The 19,838-nt window shown below is 38.8% G+C and overlaps 1 protein-coding gene across 13 annotated transcripts in view; it reads left to right on the forward strand.

Annotated features, from left to right (window-relative positions):
* Window positions 1–19,838, forward strand: part of AKAP13 (A-kinase anchoring protein 13) — a 383,896-nt gene that overhangs the window by 316,303 nt on the left and 47,755 nt on the right. For all 13 annotated transcript variants that reach the window (XM_074399972.1, XM_074399973.1, XM_074399971.1 and 10 more), the window contains 2 exons: window positions 8,627–8,681; window positions 11,092–11,224. In XM_074399972.1, the coding sequence (XP_074256073.1) occupies window positions 8,627–8,681; window positions 11,092–11,224 (188 nt within the window). The remainder of the gene's footprint in view (window positions 1–8,626; window positions 8,682–11,091; window positions 11,225–19,838) is intronic.

The raw sequence follows: 19,838 nt of genomic DNA on the forward strand, positions 1-19,838 counted from the left end.
CAATGTCAAGCTTCAGAAGGACAAAGCAAGACTGAGAGAGAGATTTAGTTCAGTGAGGGCCAGTAGGATTTTATCTGAAAAGGGTTAGTGGACCTGTGTGCAGATTCAGATCACTTGACGATGGAAGTTATGTAGAGATGTGGCATCCATAAGCACAGGGCCTTGCGAGACTCAAAAACGTATTTGGATTGGATCAGTGTTGTTTGCCACAAAGAAAGCAACTTGTTCTTTGAGAAGCCTCGTTTTTGTTTTTTAAATGTTGATTTTTTTATTATGAGTAGTTGCTGTGTGGGATCTTGATATAAATATTAAATTCTCGTCAGAGAGGGAGTGAGTGATACATTATGTTCTTTGCTGAAAGACCATGTGTCTTGGAGACTGAAGCAAAGGAAGTAAATACACTTTCCTGGTATTTCTGGAGTTTCCTCATTGATTCCTGATATAATTCAGTTTAAGAGTTGGTGAAAGAAGTAGATGCCCGGTATTCATAAGATATTCTGTCTCACTTCATGACTTACTGGAATCCTAATTTTTAAAATTTTCACAGTGGAATTAAGACAAATGGATGTCTCTAGCCAGACATGGTGACACATACCTGTAGTCCGGGTGCTTCAGAGGCTGAGGCAGGAGGATCACTTGAGCTCAGGAGGTCAAGGCTTCAGTGAGCTGTGATGGCACCACTGCACCCCAGCCTGGGTGACAGAGTGAGACTCTGCCTCAAAAAAAATTAGAGAGGAAGACATAATGGATGATTCTGTTAACTTTCTTCTTGTTTTCATATGATTACAAATCTAGCCTGTTTGAGAAAAGATACTAATGAAGACATATTCTTAAAGATACATCCCCCAGAACTGTGACAGAAATAGCTTTTCCTGGTTTTGCTTGTTCTGATTTTTTTTTTAAATTTGGCTTTGAATTAGGGGTTTGGCTTGTATAGAAAGGAAATTACAATTGAATATTTTGTAGTAAATTTGATAAGCCGGAATGCTAGCACTCGGTAGCCAGAGGCGGCCAGGAAGGCACTCTAAGTGAGACGTTTCAGCCCACTGTGCCCTCTTTCCATGACCAGCAAGTGTTACAGCATAGTGGATATTGTACTTATATAATAACAGATACCTAGTACCAACAGAATGTGTTGCATAGAGAGATATTTTTCCTGTATTTTCTGACACATTTTGTTTCCTTGTGGATGAGACACTTCATTATTTTTCCTTCACGAAACAAGGTGCTTTTTGACCGTGTTTTCAGTTGCTGTACAAACACTATAAATAATGCAGCTAACTCCCAAAAGCACTGTTCTAGAGGTTCTGGCACATAGATTGCTGGGAAACTTTCTGCTTAACTCATTGAGGGAACTTTATTTCAGTAGTAGACTGATGTCAAAAGTGGAGCTTCGAGCAAGAGTTCACTTCTTTCATCCAATTGTAATACCCTCATTCTGGTTTGTAGCATGTGTGTCGTGGAGGCTGGAATGATAGCTTGTCCCACTTACCTTCCTAATAGCATATACTGCAACTGAAGGACCTATCAATCTTGATGTCAGTGTTTCTCCTTCATTCCTCCTATATGCAATTAAAATAGTTTCCCAACTGTATTTGTTATTCTACGTTAGAAACATAATACATCATTTTGGAAATGTTAAAATTCTGACTGAAGAGAAGACTAAACCTTGTGTTAAAGTCTGTATGGTATGCCAGAAGCATCAGGATAACTCGGTATTTCATAATGTGCTCAAGACTCAAGTGTTCAATTCCAAATCACTTAAATACTCAGCATGATTCATCTATGGTCATAGTCTCCCTAACTGAAATAGTGTCATAATTAAAGTCCTCAGTGATTTTTAAAACCTAAAATGTTGGGTACACTTAAAATACTTTAACTGATACTTGAAGCACACTTAGTGGCTATATTACTTTGAGCTTGTTACTGAAATTCTTTGCTTCAACTGTTAAATGGGGATGATAATGTGATATGGCTTAAATCTGAGTTTATTTGAAGTCTGTGGCATGTTTTCTGTCATATAATAAGCACATGCTGTCATTGTGGAGTGTGATTGTTCACAGTAACCAGAACAGTGCCAGGGTCCATTTTTCTCTGCCCAGAGCTTAAGCAGGGTTAAACATTGCTTACCATTGCTAGAACATTGTCCCTTGTTGTCTTACGCTTGGCTGTTTCTTATGAACATGCTTGTTTAGGAACAGAATGTTTGCTAAACTCATCCTAATCCCACTGCTTTCCAGCTTTTACCTGTGCTTTTTTTCCTTCTAAAGAAATTATTAGTTGCTTCAACCACAGTTTATCACAGCTGTCAATAACACTCGAGCATTTCTGAAAATGCATTTCCACTGAGCTATTGTCCAGAATGTCTTGTTAGGTCATTTGCTAGATTAAAAAAACAGACAAACTGTAGCATCATTTCTAAGCTGGGATCTATTTGAAAAACGTCTATTGATGTAAAGGGAAATACTGAGTAGAGAGAGTGACTGAAATATTTCTGTATCATCTGCTGGGGTGGAGAACAGGTAAGCAGTAGCTTATTTAGGAACCACAGAGGACGGGAAAAGCTGCAGTGGCTCCTGTCTTGGACTTGCTGTCTTGATGAGAAGGGTGGGATATGATGAGCATTACTTGCCAGCCCATTTTTTAGGGGGTCACAGTAGCACGGGCGTTGGCTATGTCATGAGGCTTGTTGGTGCCTGGGGGACTGATGTGGGAGAGGCTTGGCCACAGAAGTACAGAAGTATTCACAGCATTTCTCCTCTTTGCATCAGAGAAAGATCATGTGGGGCCTTTTTCTCCTATTTATCTGGGGTATGGAGTGGCTTTTATATTACGTAGGTACAGGACTTTTTTTTTTTTTTTTTTTCATTTCTCTCATTTCATTTAGGATATTGAGACTCCAGATAATCCGATGAAGGGAAATTCATTTATTAATGTGTTTAGTAAATATTTGAGATTCTTTTCCATACACCAGGTTAGCCAGTGGTAGGAGAGGGATGAACTTACAGATAGGGTACTTTTCCTCACCACATTTATAGATGAAAATGAGTGAATCTAATAGAAAATGGTTAATGCAGCAACTTAAGCATTTGATGTTACAGGACTGGCAGACTTCAGGGGTCAGAGAAAACTTACTAAGGAGAGATAATATTAAAGTTTGGGCCAGAAGGAAACTGGGAATTAACTGGGTGAATTAGTATGTGGAAAGCAAGACTGAGGAATTTGGGCCTCTGGCCTGAGGGAAGTGGTATCATTTACATTGATTAAACTGATCGATTAATTGATTAGAACACTTTAGCCTGACCATAGTGAAAATGTTTTGGGAGGAGAGGTTGGATAAGTAGAAGGCTTTTTCAGGATTCAAGTTACAGTAGTTGACAGTGTCCTGAAGCAGGGCAGAGAGCAATGGTGATAGGGGAGGAATAGAGGTTGAGCTGGAAGACACAATGAACAAGGCTGAGTAAAGCGTCAAAGAGAAGGATTCAGGGATGGTGCCCAGGTTTCTGTTTTGAGTAATGAGTAAGATGTTAGGTACCACTCACTAAATGAAGGAACACAGGAGGAAGAACAGGTCTGCAGGAAGGATAAGTTCACTTACCTACTTTTGGAGCTTCAGTTGCCTGTGGAACATCCACCTGTAGGTGAGCAGGGAGATGAATGACTCTAGAGCTAAACAGAGAGATCTGGCTTCCAGATTAGAAAGATGTGAGTCAGCAGTGTCTTATATGCAGACTGTCTGTTAAGAGGTAGCGTGAATGAAGACATTGAGGTGAGGGAGAAGAGAGCCAGATACAGAATCCCAAGAAACACCACTACTAGGTGTTTTTAGTATACTTTTAAAGAAGAAAACCCCAGCTATGAATTGCAATTATTCTTGTTTTCATAATTAACAAGTATGTATTTATTAGCTGAATTTTTTGGAAACTGCATTAGAATTCTGTTTATTCTTAAATGGAAATGAAAATGTACGCAAATTATTATATCATTCACCTATACAGCATTTCCTGGAACCATGTAGGCCATTGACATGACACTGTTTCGCCATGTGCTGAAGGTCCTGGCGTAATCTGTGCATGCTCTAATGTCTTCTGTGACCCTCCTCAGCTCAGTAGCAGAGGCGGCCAGCGAGGCAGATCTCCTCCATCAGCATCTCTCCGCTCCTCCTTAAGTCTAAAACTCTGTTTTCTCTCGGCTCTTCTTATTCCAGTGATGAGGAGGAGGAGTTTCATAGTAAGTAAGCAACTTTGGTGTCCAGCGACTATTCTTGAAGGTCTGACCAGCTCAGAAAATGCTGTAGGCTTGATACTAAGAAATTGTTTGGGGACTTTTAGCCCCTTGCATGCCATCCTTTGTAAGTCATTTGTCTTCATGCTTGGCTTTGAGAATTGGTTTGGATAGAACATGTTTTGTCTTCTTTAAACTGCTAACACTGAGCCGTTGGCCTCTTGACTCCAGGGCACAAGGTATCTTTCCAGCACACAGATACCCTCAAAGGTGTAGGGGATGTGTTCCCATCCCATTGTGTACTCTTTGTAATACTGTGTGCTAATTTCACAGAACTTTTTATTCGATAGTGTAAATTTTATTTTCCTTGTTTTGTTGTTCTGTCTCATGGGACAGATACCTAGATGTTCATCTGTGGTATTTAAAAGCTATTGTTAGACTTTTTTTTCCTGCTTTTCAGACGGTTTCTTTAAAAATACCTTTCTTTTAAGATTAGACCCTATGCATTAGAGGGAGAGAGTTATATGCATATTTGTCTCCTACTTTCTCTATCCTTTTGAACTTTTATTTTTCAGTTCTTTGGGTAAGTGTAGGTTTCAAATGAATACATTCTTACTTGATAATGCCTAGTATAAAAACTTTAAAAGGCATCAATTTTAGTAAACTTGGAAAGGAAATAACCCACTTTATGAAAATTATAATCTTTAATTGTGCAAGATTTCTAGAATACTCCAGGATTGCTTTTAATGGAGAAAGCATTTATAATAGAAAGTTAAATAATGAATCATTTTTATATAACTCATATTATGAGTCTGAGACAGTTACCATATTCATATGATTGAGTGCCCTAATTCCCTACCACTTGCTGATCCTAAGTTTCAGCAATATTAAGTGTTGCTCAAGCTGGCATTTTCACACTGTTCTTAAAGGCAAGTGCCTTATGCACAGTAAGACAAATGTTTTAGTTAATTTGGTTTTAAATAGAGGCCTTATTAAGCATTTGGTATATGTTTCACTAATAAAAGATGTTTGAAAAATAGACAGAATAAGGTGATCCCAGTTGTAATAGGAGGAAAGTTGTGAAAATCCACTTCAACTTTGGATATTCAAAAATTTTCCAACTTTTCATTTCAGAGTGTTTGTATTAGGCCAGGTATGGTGGCTCACACTTCTAATCCCAGCACTTTGGGAGGCCAAGGCAGGCAAATCACTTGAGGTCAGAGTTTAAGATCAGCCTGGCCAACTTGGTGAAACCCTATCCATCCAAAAACAACAAAAAAAATATCAGCCAGGTGTTGTGGCAGTCACTTATGCAGGAGGCTGAGGCAGGAGAATCACTTGAACCCAGGAGGCGGAGGTTACAGTGAGCCGAGATCGTGTCACTGCAGTTCAGCCTGGGTGACAGAGCAAGACTCCATCGCCAAAAAAAAAAAAAAAAAAAAAAAAGTAATATTCAGAGAAGTAGCCAGGTCAGCATGACAAGTAAACCAAAGCCCCTCTAATACAGAATTATAACCCTTTAACAGCACTGGTCACTCTGTTAATGCAACACAGTGGAACCCTAAACATACAGAACGTTGCACAAACTTTTGAATCAAATATCTTCTCAAAATGTGTTTCTTAAATTCAAAAGCACTAGTAAGAATTAGGTGTGGGCAGGGAGAAGGAAAAGGACGGAGGGGTTGGTTTGTGGCCAAGTATTAATAAGTTTGGGAAACTCTGGGTTTAGCAGGCTTAAAATGCTAACGTTGTATTACATTGTGGATTTCCAAGGCGATATTCTGCTTCTCCCAAATGTATACTGCTTCTCCCAAATGTATTAACTAGGAAACCACAATATGTGCAGCACCGTATATAACATTTCATGAAACTCGTGTTCCATGGAACACTAGTTCCTGAGAAACGTTGACCGTGTGCATCCAGTAGTTCCAAGCTGAAGTTCTTGCTTGTAGTATAAGTCCGAAGGTTATTTCATGCCTTGAAAGATAATCTAGTTGAAATATATTATTTACCCACAATAATACTTTGCGGGCTAACTTTAATGACAGGTTTCTTTTCTTTTGTCCATAATTTTGTCATGGAAGTAGCATTGGCTATTTTCTACTCTTAGATGCTCTGAAAACTTGATGACACTAGAAACTTCAGAGGCATTGGTGAATTAATTACTGTTTTCAGAGCCACATCTAAAAGGTCATAACTAAAATTTTTAGCAGTAGAAAAGTTGGAAATATTATAGGAGTCATAGATTCTACTACAAGTATTATAGTAGTCATATGTACTCAGTCACGTATTTGTACAGTTTTAAATTTATTCCACAGGTATCTACTGGAAGCTTATTATTGGCCTGGCTTTGTGTTAGTATTTTCCTGCGTTATGAATTTTATTTTTATTTAGTTCATATTATTAGGGTGGTAACTTACTAGGTAATTTTTTAAATGTATAATAGATTCCAGGCAGGCTTAGAAAATTTAATGCTGCTTATATCACTGAAGTTTCCTTGGGTAGGAAAAGTTTTAAAGCCACTGATTTAAACTATCCTCTTGATTTTTTTTTAAAGTACACTAAGACGTCATGAGGTTAAAATGCTGACAGTTTCCTTCCTAGGTCATGCAGAACCTGGGGATGGATCTCAGATATTCTTACTCTGCTAATCTTTTCCTCTCATCTGGCTGTTGTTACCATGTGTTGTAAGTGAATAAATAGAAGAACCACCCCAAACTGGGAAAAAGAAAAAAATATAGAAGATAATCTTTTGAAGACTTAGAATTTGTTTTAAGGTTTCTTATGTATTATTCCTACTTTTTGGCAATTTAAATTTAGCCAGGTGCAAAGGCTCACACCTGTAATCCCAACATTTTGGGAAGCTGAGACAGGAGGATTGCCTGAGCCCCGAGGGATCAAGACCACCCTGGGCAACGTGGCAACACCCTGTTTCTAAAAAAGTTTTAAAATAATAAAAATAATAACTACAGTTTTGCATTTCTGTTCAGAATCTAGAACAGTTTGAGAGTTGAAGAGTTTCAAATGCTGGCAATCTGGGGTGCTTTTGTTTTTCTTTTGTTTTTGTGATGGAATCTTGCTCTGTCACCTAGGCTGGAGTACAGTGGCACAGGCTTGGCTCACTGCAACCTCCGCCTCCCTGGTTCAAGTGATTCTGCTGCCTCAGCCTCCTTAGTAGCTGAGATTACAAAAGTGTATGCCACCAGGGGTAGCTAATTTTTGTATTTTTAGTAGAGAGGGGTTTTTGCCGTGTTGGTCAGGCTGGTCTCAAACTCCTGACCTGAAGTGATCCGCCCACCTCAGCCTCCCAGAGTGCTGGGATTACAGGCGTGAGCCACCTGCCTGGCCCAAATGCTCAAATGCTGGTAATCTGGTTGGAGAACATCTTCAAATCTGCATCAGATTAAAATTTTGCTCATAGTAATCTCAGAGATCCTTGAAACCAACCTCAAGGAGAAAGGAAGGGGTTTTGTCTACGTTGTAAACAACAGTGATACAGAGTAACCTTTATTTCCCGGAAATATACATGGAAATAGTTCTATAGCTGATTTCCTGAAAACTGAAAAGCATTTGTCACTATGTCTGAGGACTTCCTCTCATCTAAGTCTTAGTAACTCTACCTTTACTAACGTGGTGGATAAAAATAATGATAATGTTCCTTCTGGTTTTTCTTCATATTGCCCTATTGGACATAGTCTTAGAATTTTAATGACCTGAGACAGTTTATGATCCAGTAGTTGTGGAAGGAAGAAGTATGCATTTGCCTCATTATTTATCTCTATTAGCCTGGAAAGGACTTTGCCTTCTGTTTTATCTTCCTCATTTCACAGATGAGGAAATTAAATCCAAAGGTCTCATCCCAAATTAGTGACAGACCCAAGACTTGATAATCAACTTTGATGCTCTTTCCTGTTTGCTAATCTGTTTCTAGAAATTATCATGAAATTATTATCGATGAGCTAGATCTTTAGTATAGAAACATATAAAAGCAGGATTAACAGGGATAAAAGATGATATTTAATTTCCTATTTTGTATTTTTCCTATGATGTCATCTCAGGAGGACAGTTTGTTTAAACTGAAGATTGATAAGGACTGGAATTAACATGCTTCATATGTGTTTAAGCATTAGAAAAAGTTATTTGGAGTCTTTTCAATTAATTGAATCCTGGATTAAACTTACTTTCTTTATGGGAAATTCACTGCCTGCTTGTGGTTCTAATTTGAGGGTTTCAAGTTTAATTTTTCCTTCTTTCAAACCTTTAGAAGGAGGAGGTGCCATGTGCTGACGTTGACGTGCTGTTTTTGCTTTAGCTGTGTCACTGTGAATTTTTAAATATTCTACCCACCACCAGTATTAAATGTTTTGGTTCTAACTTTTCCTCTGCCTTTTTTGTTTTCTAGATTCACGGCCCTTCCACAGTACCTTCCACAATACCAGTGCTAATGTGACTGAGAGGTATTACAGACTTGTTTTGTTACTCCTTTTTTCAGAAATAAAATGAAGGAAATTTAAGATCTGTTAGGCCACTTAGTTATATTAACTAAGTCAGTTGAGCTTATTGGGTTCTTCTTTGAGTGATAAATTTGGGATAATGACTAAAAGTAGTGGTTTTGTAATGAAGGCTATATCTTTTAAAGTTAATGTCTTCAGTAGTTTTCTACTTCGATTAATTACACTGTCGTCAGGATAAAAATTGTTTGCATTTGTCGATGTGAGGGTACACTATTATTTGACTTTATGAACTTGCACACACTTTACTTACGGGGAGTTTTCATTCCTAAATCTAATAGTCTAACAACATTTTGTTTCATATTAGTGTCTGTGTGCGTGTGCATATTTTATAAAACTCTTAGCTGTTTTAGGCTTTAAAGCTGTGTTCTTCTGTATGGACGTAAATGGTATATAGCTTTGTCAAAGTAAATTGATTCTTTGCTTGACAGCAAGCGAAAGATTTCTGTTCTGACTCATTTCTGTTTTCATGCTTATGAGACTGTATATTCTACTTGAAGCACAATTGGGGTTCCTATGGCTGCCCTGCAATTTTTTTTTGAGTTGGCCTTCCTTTTCACAGAGGCGTCAGTTGTGATTCTGATTCAGAACCCTTGCAATGAGTGCTTCTCTTTGCACTGCTTTATAGCTTATTTATTCTTTCTCCTTTCTAGAGCAGTGGTGTTTTTACCATTTCCCCTTTATCTTGAAAATAGACTGCTTTGTTTTGTAAACAATGCGTATATAAATAAACTCTGACTGCTGACAGGACCCCTTATGGTGCTGCTTCTGCCTGCAGCCTGCCCTGTCACAGAGGCTCTAGAGGCAAACACTGCCGTTTTTTTTTTTTTTTTTTTTTTTTTTTTTTTTTTTTAAAATGTGGGGTTTCACCATGATGGCCAGGCTGGTCTTGAACTCCTGACCTCAGGTGATCCACCGACCTCGGCCTCCAGAAGTTCTAGGATTACAGGCGTGAGCCACAGCGCCCAGCCAACACTGCTGTTTTATGGGAAAGTTCTAAAATAACTATTCTAGAACACCTTAGCAAAGTAATATCAATGGATGCCTTTTCTGTATAACGGATTATTTATTCAAATGCCCAGCATTTTTTTTTTTTTTTTTTTTTTTGGAGACAGAGTCTCACTGTGTCACCCAGGCTGGAGTGCAGTGGCACAATCTTGGCTCACTGCAACCGCCACCTCCCAGGTTCGACTTATTCTCCTGCCTCAGCTTCTTGGGTAGCCAGGACTACAGTCACGTACCACCACACTCAGTTAATTTTTGTATTTTTTAGTAGAGACAGTATTTCAACATGTTGGTGAGGCTGGCCTTGAACTCGTGACCTCAATTGATCGCCCGCCTTGGCCTTCCAACGTGCTGGGATTATAGGCATGAGCCACCACACCTGGCCCAAATGCCCAGCATTTAAGAAAATCAACCATTGCAGGTTTCCTAAGTTAGAACATGTCCATCCTGATGGACTTAGATTTTATGTGGGCTTCTTGAACAGATGGATCGGTAAAACTGAATCTAGGTAAAGCTCCTAAAATTGATTCTTCTACACTCTGCCTCAATTTTGCCTGCTATTCATTATGTTTCCTCTTAAAATTGAACCTAGCTGCATGGACCATTCCACAGTCTTGATTGTCCAGTGTGCTAAAAGGCTAGAAAAGAGTTGTGATATCTACCTTTAAGGAACTTGGATATGTAGTCATAAGATTCCTTGGTTTGCAACCCCTATTAACAAATGCCCTGCCATTCTGTTACATATATGAGTTTCCTTTCAAGCACCTATTTGTTGCAAAGGAGTTTGTAGATTGAGTGCTATTGTAGATGAATAGATTCCATATAATTATTGAACAATTGATAGGCTCTTTTTAACATGAGATCACTGAAAAATTCATAATTAAAACATTAACAATGAGCCAGACAGTAGCTCATGCCTATGATCCCAGCACTTTGGGAGCCTGAGGTGAGAGGATTGCATGAGGCCAGGAGTTCAAAATCAGCCTGGGCAACATAGCAAGACCCCATCTCTACAAAAAAAATAATTGGAAAATAGCCATGCGTGGTGGCATGTGCCTTTAGTCCCAGCTTACTCTAGAGGCTGAGGCAGGAAGATTGCGTGAGCTCAGGAGTTGAAGGCTGCTGTGAGCTATTACCACACCACTCACAGCAAGACTCTGTCTCTAAAACAAGTGAACAAAAAACATTAGCGATAGAAACGTAGACAAGTTTTGATAACAAGACCTGGGCATTGTTGTGTACTCTATAAAAAGCCATTCAGCAGCCTTCATCTACATTTTATTCTGCTTCTCATTTATTTAACTTGTATAGTCCTTTAAAAAAAAAAATCAATCTTCTTGTTTTTATTTAGTATAACAGAAGAGAACTATAATTTCTTGACACAATGTCCCTCCAAGAAAGATTTTGAAGTGAAGAGTGGAACAAAAGTGAGTCGTACATTCAGCTACATCAAGAATAAAATGTCCAGCAGTAAGAAGAGCAAAGTAAGTATCGCTGTGGGCATTGCTTGTGACCACCACAGTCGGTCCTCAGTAGGATCCTGTCACAGCCTGCGTAACACCAGAACTGGCTGAATCATGGAGACATAAATGGAAATAAATTCAGAATTACTCTCTAAAATCGCCTAATATTTAAATGAAAATAATAAGGAAAATAACAAGAATTAGAACTACCTGTTACCGAGTTTTTACTATATACTAAGTGCTTTCTATGTATTATCTTATTTAACCCTTTCAACAACCCTATCAGGTAGGTATTATCTCTCTTTTCTAAAACTGAGTTACCTTACCAAGGATGTTCTTCTCATGTGAAAGGTAGTTCAAACCAGATCTCTTTGGTTTCAAACCCCGTATTCTCATTAAACCACAGTGCTTAAATCTGTAATATCAGTTTAAATGCAACAGAAAGGATTTTATGCCAAGATCAAAGGACTGAAAATATTTATATTTGGATTTAGAGGGAAGAATGATTATCCCACAGAAGACTACAAGAACTTTTAAGACTAATATGATTTCTTAGATCTATTTCTAAGTAGGGACATTTTAGAATATATTCTCTTAGTGCTTAGGAGATGAAATATTTAAGTCTGTGTGTGTCTATGTCTATGTATATGTCTGTGTGTATGCATAGACAACTCCCCTCTTATTACCCAGGCCAGAGTGCAGTGGCGTGATCATGGCTCACTCCAGTCTTGAACTGCCAGGCTCAAGCAGTCTCCTGCCTCCCACCTTAGCCTCCCGTGTAGCCAGGACTACAGTCATGTGCCATCATGCTGAGCTATGTTTAATTTTTTTTTGTAGAGATGAAGTCTTGCTGTTTTGTCCTGGCTGGTCTAACTCCTTACCTTAAGCAGTCCTCCAGCTGCAGCCTCCCAAAGCACCGGTGTGATCCACCGTGCCCAGCCTAAAGTAACATTTTTTATGTGGTTACTTTTTACATGCTCCTTATAGGATTCTTCAAAATATAAAAGTAAAAGAATGAAAATATCCTGTAGTAACCTCACTTAGAGATAAGTATGATTAATGTTTTGTTTTATATATTTCTAATCTTTTTTTAAAATGTGTTTTGAAAAGAAGAAAAGTTCACTTTCTTATACTGATTCCCAGTGCTAAACCCAAACAGATTCCAAATATTTCAAGTCCATGGGGAAAAACTTTAAATCTACCCACAACACCCTCTAACAAAATAAAGACAGAAGTAGATAAACATTTGAAATCGGTTAAGGAACTCTTGCAAGGAATCACCGTGTGTGTGTGTGTGTAAAAGGGCATCACCTGTGTGTGCATGTGTGTGTAAAAGGGCATTGCCTGTGTGTGCCTGTGTGTAAAAGGGCATCGCCTGTATGTGCGTGTGTGTGTAAAAGGGTATCGCCTCTGTGTGCGTGTGTGTGTGTAAAAGGGCATCGCCTGTGTGTGTGTGCGTGTGTGTGTAAAAGGGCATCGCCTATGTCTGTGTGTGTAAAAGGGCATCGCGCGCGTGTGTGTGTAAGGGCATCGCCTCTGCGTGTGCGCGCACGCGTGTGTGTGTGTATGTGTGTGTAAAAGGGCATTGCCTCCTTCCTCACAAAACAAGGTACACTAAGCTTCTCAAGCCCTCACTTCAGTGGGTTGATGGAAGTATAGCTAAAGTATTTTACCATGTTTTGTAAGATCTCTTTCTTTAGCAGATACGTTCAAAAAGAATTTTCCACAAAACCTGCCACAAGAATTGTGTTTTCTTTTCATTTCTCCTATTCAGGTACAGAATGGAGAAAAAGTAGGCAATCAGGGAGATATGCAAAGAGTCCAGCAAATTATTTCTAGCATAGTCACAGACTTGTTAACTTCAGACTCAGCCTTGTCTTATAATTCAAAAAAAAAGAAAATGAAGGTCAGAGACTGTAGAATGCTTTACCAGTATTCTATATATTTACATATTGTCAGCCAGGCTTAAGATAGAGCCTTAGCTATTTTACTTATCATGCTGGGTTGGGTACTAGTTGATATCAACAAAAGAAAATCCCCTTGGACAGATCCGTATAAATTAGCCAAGTATTATTAAATGACTTGGCTGGTCTCAGCATTCCACTATGTGCTAACAGGCACCTAAGAGAACTAAAGCACAAAGTCTTGACCCTGTGGAACTTTGTGATCTAGTTCGGACGCATTCAAAATGTTTCTGTTGTCTTTTGTTTTGCTTTTAAACTGCTGAATCTTGTCTTCCAACAAGCTTTTAATGGAAGACCAGTAAATACATGGAGATTCTTCCTTCCTATCCATCTCGCCAGTGTCATGGATTTTTGGGACAGAGCAATGAATATGCCATTGATCTCATGGATGAAGTAAACACGTATATGATGGGGGGAAAAAAACAATGTTAAGATGGAATTTAGAAACTGGACCCTGACCTTTAAAAAAGTCTCATCCTAGCCTCCTTTTACGTTTTCACAATTTTACAACTGAAGCAAGAGACATAGGCTTCAAGTCACACAACCTCTTGTGATCTGACTTCCAGGAAGTAGTACTCATCATTTTGTGCTTCAACAAAATGTTACTATACGGTATAATTTTTTTCTTTTAACTTTTTTAATCTGAAGGGACTGGAGTTTGCTAGGAGGGGATGAGCAGAAAGGACAGGAGAAAACATACTTTATGTTAAAATGAAATTTGTGATCACTGGTGGAATCTGTTTCGTATCAGTTGACCTCTTGCCTTTGATCATCTCCTTTGTCAAAATGACAACACTCTTTTGCAATTGAGATTGGTCCCTCTTTCAGACTTGGCTTCAAGATTTGATATTTTGGGGCCATGCTGTCTTTAGCCGTGGAAACCAAAAAATTACGAATTCATAATCCTGGATTGCAGTCCATTTCCCATTACGAAGTGTTCAGAGTGTCCCAGTGGCACCGTAAGTCACCTTTTATAGTGAATTGTTGTTAGCTCACTTTTAGATAAAATTGGAACAGCTTGGCTTTTGTCAATGTAGCAAAAGATTTAAAAAAAAAAAAAAAAACGACAGGGGAGCCTGGACGCAGGGGAGTCTGGACACAGTGGTACATACCTGTAATCCCAGTACTTTGAGGCTGAGATGAGAAAATCTCGTAAGGCCAAGAGTTCAAGGTCAGCCAGGGCAGCATAGGGAGACCTCATCTCTACAAAAAAAGTTGTGAAAATTAGCTGGGTGTGGTGGCACATGTGTAGTCCTAGCTGCTCAGGAGGCTGAGGCAAGAGGATGACTTGAGCCCAGGAGTTCAAGGCTTCAGTAAGCTGTATATACACCAGCCTGGGCAATGAAGCAAGACCCTGTCTCTTAAAAAAAAAAAAAGAGAGAGAGAGAAATAGTAAAGCAGTATATTTTGTGTTGTTACATTAAATACCCTGTCTCACTGTGCTGTGTATCCATATGGAGTTTTACCCTACAGAAGTACTGTATTTTCAAAATAACATAAAAATTAATAAATAATAAATTTTCTTAGCATAATGATGCTAATTTATTGAATAATGTTACTTCTCCATAATGTTAACGAATCTAAAGTGCTACTATGGATGTTGACACTGATTTTTCTACCAAAATGATAAATTTTCATTTTTAAAAATTACTTTTTAAATAGATGCTATGAGAGACCATCTGACCCAATTGTTTTATTAATCCGCCTTACAATAAAACTAGACCTACATCTTTTAAAGGAAAAATTTAAGCGTCTACTGAATATAATATTAAAATGCCACCTTTAATTTTTAGAAAAGTGTCTAAGGATGGTTTGAAAGTATCTGCTTTCTATTCATGATGTATATATGTATAATCTTTATGAAAATAGATTATTGCAATGGCAGTTTCAAAGCAATAAAGAAAAGAAAAACAAGTAGGTTATAGTGATTAACCTAGATAAATTTTATTCAGTTGTATAATTATGATCATAAACAGTTCTTAAACATGTCCAAAGAAGCCAAAAGCCAGTAGGCAATAAACTGTTCACATTTCCAGGAGAGTAACATATTTTGTCTGGAGCACTGAGTTTTGTATAGAAACTTAAGAAATTGAGACCTTGATCCTATGTCCTTTGAGAATTATCAACAACTGGCATAAGTGATTAGATTAGATAAAGTATATAGAATGATTTTGTCGAAGACGGACTAAACAGGAAGTATAACAGGAAGACTGGCAGTTTCTGCTTTTGTCTTAGTATCTTTGAGAGGTAGTGCTGATTCCTGCTTAGTAAGTTTGCATGTTTCAGAGTATTTAAACACTCTATATGCATGATGTTTGAGTTCACAAAGGGAGTGGAGTGACCTCTTTAAACCATCCTATCACACTGGTTTTCTTTTTTCTAAACCTCAGTTACTTTTGCACCAACCTAATACTAAGCTTTCCTCTTTGTAGACAAACAAGAGTTGGTTAGAAATGTTTTAAACAAATCCGTTGACTGGAAGTAGGTATTTTTGAAAATGCACAGGTTAGATTCTTACACAGCTGCAAATACTACATGACTTCTAACAGGACATTCAGTTACAGCTCCTAGGTCCTGTGGTTTGTTTTAAAAAGAGCTGTACCCATCGGCCTTTCAGAAGGGCCTCCCAGAGTAGTGTTGACAAAGGCTTCAGTCAATGTTAAATATAACTCTCATTCCTTCTTTGATTAAAGATCTGTAACACGACAGTTGTTTGATCATATCATGTTTTCACACTTGTCCAAAGTGTTCTGATTCTTTTTCATTTTAATTACATGTATAAAGGAGTATTTTTGGAAAAGTGAAGAATCCTCTTTCATAGTGTCCTAGTGCAGTTGTTACCTGCATCTATCCCTGTTAAATACCGTTAGCTTGTTTCCCCAGCACACAGATCAAGCATTTTGCCAGTTGTTAAACATGGAAAAGTCAAACTTCAGAAAACAGCTAGTCACCACTTTACCACAGGCGACTTCACTAAGAAGTTTTGTTATGAAACTCACTGCAATTTATAAAATGAAGAGTCTATTTTTAAATAGATAAGATGTGTTTCTTAACTTCCCTTGTAAAACTTGGCTTCAAACCTTGCTAGAGTTCCTACATTGCCGCTTAAGCACTGTCCACACACACTGTTTTTGGGGGGAATGGGTTTTGTTTCATTTCCTGTATCCTTTATAACAAGGGTTGTTGGCTTTACCAGCAGCATTCAAATAGTTAAGACTGTCTTAAGGAAACAAGCAGCCTCAGCCCTCCCTCCTTCCCTTTCTCAACCAGTCTCTGGCTTCCTCTTACGGTTTCACTAATGGCAGCTCAAAGCTGCTGAGCTCTGCCTTGACGGCATGCACCCCCGCTTCTTTGAGAGCACATTTCCTGGAATGGGGGTCGAATCATGTCGATAAAATGGGGTCGGGTTCATGAAATACCCCACGTAACAGTGAGATTCATAGGACCAAAGCATGGGGAGGTAAGAGCCTGACTTCTTTAAAGCACTAAATTCTAAGAAACACAGAAAGGGGCAGTGGAGTTAATTGTTTTGTTTTGTTTCTATCCTGGGAAGAACTAATTTGGATTGTTGCAAAGGGAAACTATGTCTTATTTATTCAGATTTGAAGAGCCTTGCGAGGCTTGAGAGGAAAAGCTAGTTGCCATAAAAGATTTTTTAAACTATTACATTATGCTTTAACTTTCCTGAGCAAAAAATCAGATGCTTTTCCTTTTAACATTTTATGCATGGAAAAACCTTTAGCAAAATTTAGTTAAATTATTTGAAAAAACTCAAATTTTGTTGTTGATTGTTAAAGTTTTATGTACTTTAGCGGTTACCAGTTTTCACTCAGAACAGTTTCCTGTTTTGTAAAGTGAAGGAGTTTTTCTCTCTTCCTCTCTCGTTATTTTTTATAGTTTAAAAGTATAGTAATTTGGCCCTAAAGTGTTCATTATATGTATTTTATTAATAAAAGGCTTCATATGAATCATAGATCTAGCAAATATCTACCATTTCATTACGGTGGATGGGTTCTGAACAGAAAGAACACCTGGCTTCCTATTTTGACTGTGCCGATCATTGTCGTGTTACCCTTTGCAAGTCCCTGGCAGCATAGTGCAGTGCGTGAGAGCGGAGCTTTACAATCAGCCAGATCTGAATCTTAACTTCATCCTGGGCAATTATTGGTGTGTAGCATCAAATGCATTATTAAGCATCTCTAAGCTTCCATCTCTTAAGATGTAAAATGGAGATTATACCTAGTATTCAATTCATTGGATTGTTGTGAGAAGATACATGTAAATTGCTTATTGCAGTGCTTAGCACGTAGTAACTGTTGAGATTTTTAGGTGTTTTCTCTTTATCCTCTGCATTGTCAAATGGGAAGCATCATGCTCACCCTGTCCACTTCAGAGTTACTGAGTCAGATGAAGTGATGTACGTAGAAGACATTGATTCAAAATGTAAGGCATTTAGTAGTTGTCATGATCACTAACTTGGTACACCCATTTTTCTGGAATTTTTTTAGGACATAACAATAGTATTGGCAATAGGTAAAATCTCCTACCTCTGTGAATGGTAGTCCAGTTGGTCCAAAAGGAAATCATTACATTGATATTAATTTACCAGCCAAGTAATCTGCCAAACAGTGCTTCTAAAGGACCTTTTATGGAGAGTATGGCTGTATCCCCGTGGTCCTGGCCTCCTCAGAATGGTATCCATCTGAAATGTCCCTGACTGCTCTAGGTGTTAATAATTAAGGACCCAGCACTCATCAGTAGTTCTTCAAGTTTTCAAGGTTTGAATTCTTTTCCATCTTCTTCATGACTGTGTAAGCTTTAATAACAGTCTCTCAGATTGTAGCTTGATGTCATTTGAGTCCTCTGCTTTTGGTCTATCTCTAGAACATTTCTGACATTCTTACGTTGTTCTTGAGATGACATGGCCAAAGTAATCTGGCACTTAGAGCTCCTGACTCCTAGCCCAGTGCTTCATCAGTCACCCAAACTGATCTCTCCTTTTCTGGTGTCCCCTGCGCTTTGTATCTGGTCCAGTTATGGCCTGCTTAGTAATTGGAAGCACCTGGGTAGTGGCTGGGCACACAGGAAGAACAAGATGAGTATCAGTTTCTGTTGCCACTCTGACAAGTGAGAGAAGACCACAGGAAAGAAAGGAGCTTCACAAAAGAGGTCAGAGAGTACATCTTAGGAAGCTTATCTTTCCAACCTAAGGACACCGCCTGCTTTTCCTACCTTCCTGCGCCCCTAGGTACTCAGGGTACAGGAGTGAGTGAGCTGGTAGGCCTTGAGACTTCTTTTCCCGGTACCCCATTTTCTTAAAGAAAGTGACCCTGTTGTTAACTAGCTTGAGGGACAACAAAGGCAGTTTTTGAGAAGAATTATTACTAGTATTTTTTTTTGAGATCGAGTCTCGCTCTGTCACCTAAGCTGGAGTGTAGTGGCACCATCTTGGCTCACTGCAACCCCTGCTTGCTGGGGTCAAGCAATTTTCCTGCCTAAGCCTCCCAAGTAGCTGGGATTACAGGCACCCACCACCACACCCGGCTAATTTTTGTATTTTTAGTAGAGATGGGGTTTCACCATGTTGGCCAGGCTGTTCTTGAACTCCTGACCCCAGGTGATCCATCCGCCTCAGCCTCACAAAGTGCTGGGATTACAGGCGGGAGCCACCACACCCAGCTGAGAAAAATTAACAAGGCTCCTTCCTGTCAACTGCGCATTCTCCTATCTTCCCTGCCCTGCACCGTTGTCCTTTAGCCAGTCCCCAATTTCTTTTATCTTTCTGGCTCACATCAAAACTTCCTTTCCTTTACTGTAAGCAGTACCTTTCCATGTTGGCTTCGGAGAGTAATGAGCTAGTGAAACTCATTTCCAGTAAATGATGACTAATTATTATTACATTGCTAGGCATTATTGTGTATTCACTGTGTGCCATAAAAAACATGAGATGGGTACTTATTCCCATTTGAAAAATGAGAAAACTGAGGCTCAGAGAAATAATTTACCCAAGATCAGGCCATTACCGAGAAGTAGTAGCAGAAGCTGAGTCTGAACCAAGGTCTGGCACCATTGTCTTGTGTTCTTAACCACTGTGCGGTTTTCCAGCGCCCCCCCCCCCCATCAGTCTCCTCTTGCCAGTTTGAAAGTCAGGCCAAAGTTAATATTTATAAACCTTAAAATTCTAATTAGCAAAGACTGAAAATGTATATGTGGAGCATATTTCATATTTTTGACTAACGTAAAGGAGGAAACTTCATAGATACCCCTTCATTTAGGGATATGTGATTGATGTGAGAAAGTTAAGAGAGGAGCCTCGGTAATTTTTCATGCGGCCCAGGCATCTTTCTCTCCCTCAGGCCAGTCCCAGAATTGCTACCACTCGTTCTCTGCCCTCTGCCTAAAGCTGACCCTAAACCCATGGCTTTCTTCCTGCATGGACCATGGTGTGGCTTGCTGAGGAAGGGCTGTGCTGAGGCTCTCAGAAGCCTCTTTGCAGGCCATTATGTCTGTCAGTAGAAATAACCACTGAATAAGCCACTGCCAAGACTGTTCAGCCTGCTGAGCTTTCATGTGAATTTTCTAATGTATCTTGCATGCCAATATCTTAATTTAAAAAAAAAAAAACAAACTTTGCCCAGAACTTGGTTTCTCACTCTTGTCCAAAACAGTCA

Source organism: Saimiri boliviensis, chromosome 5 (genome assembly GCF_048565385.1).
Source record: "Saimiri boliviensis isolate mSaiBol1 chromosome 5, mSaiBol1.pri, whole genome shotgun sequence".
In the NCBI taxonomy this organism is placed as follows: Eukaryota; Metazoa; Chordata; class Mammalia; order Primates; family Cebidae; genus Saimiri; species Saimiri boliviensis.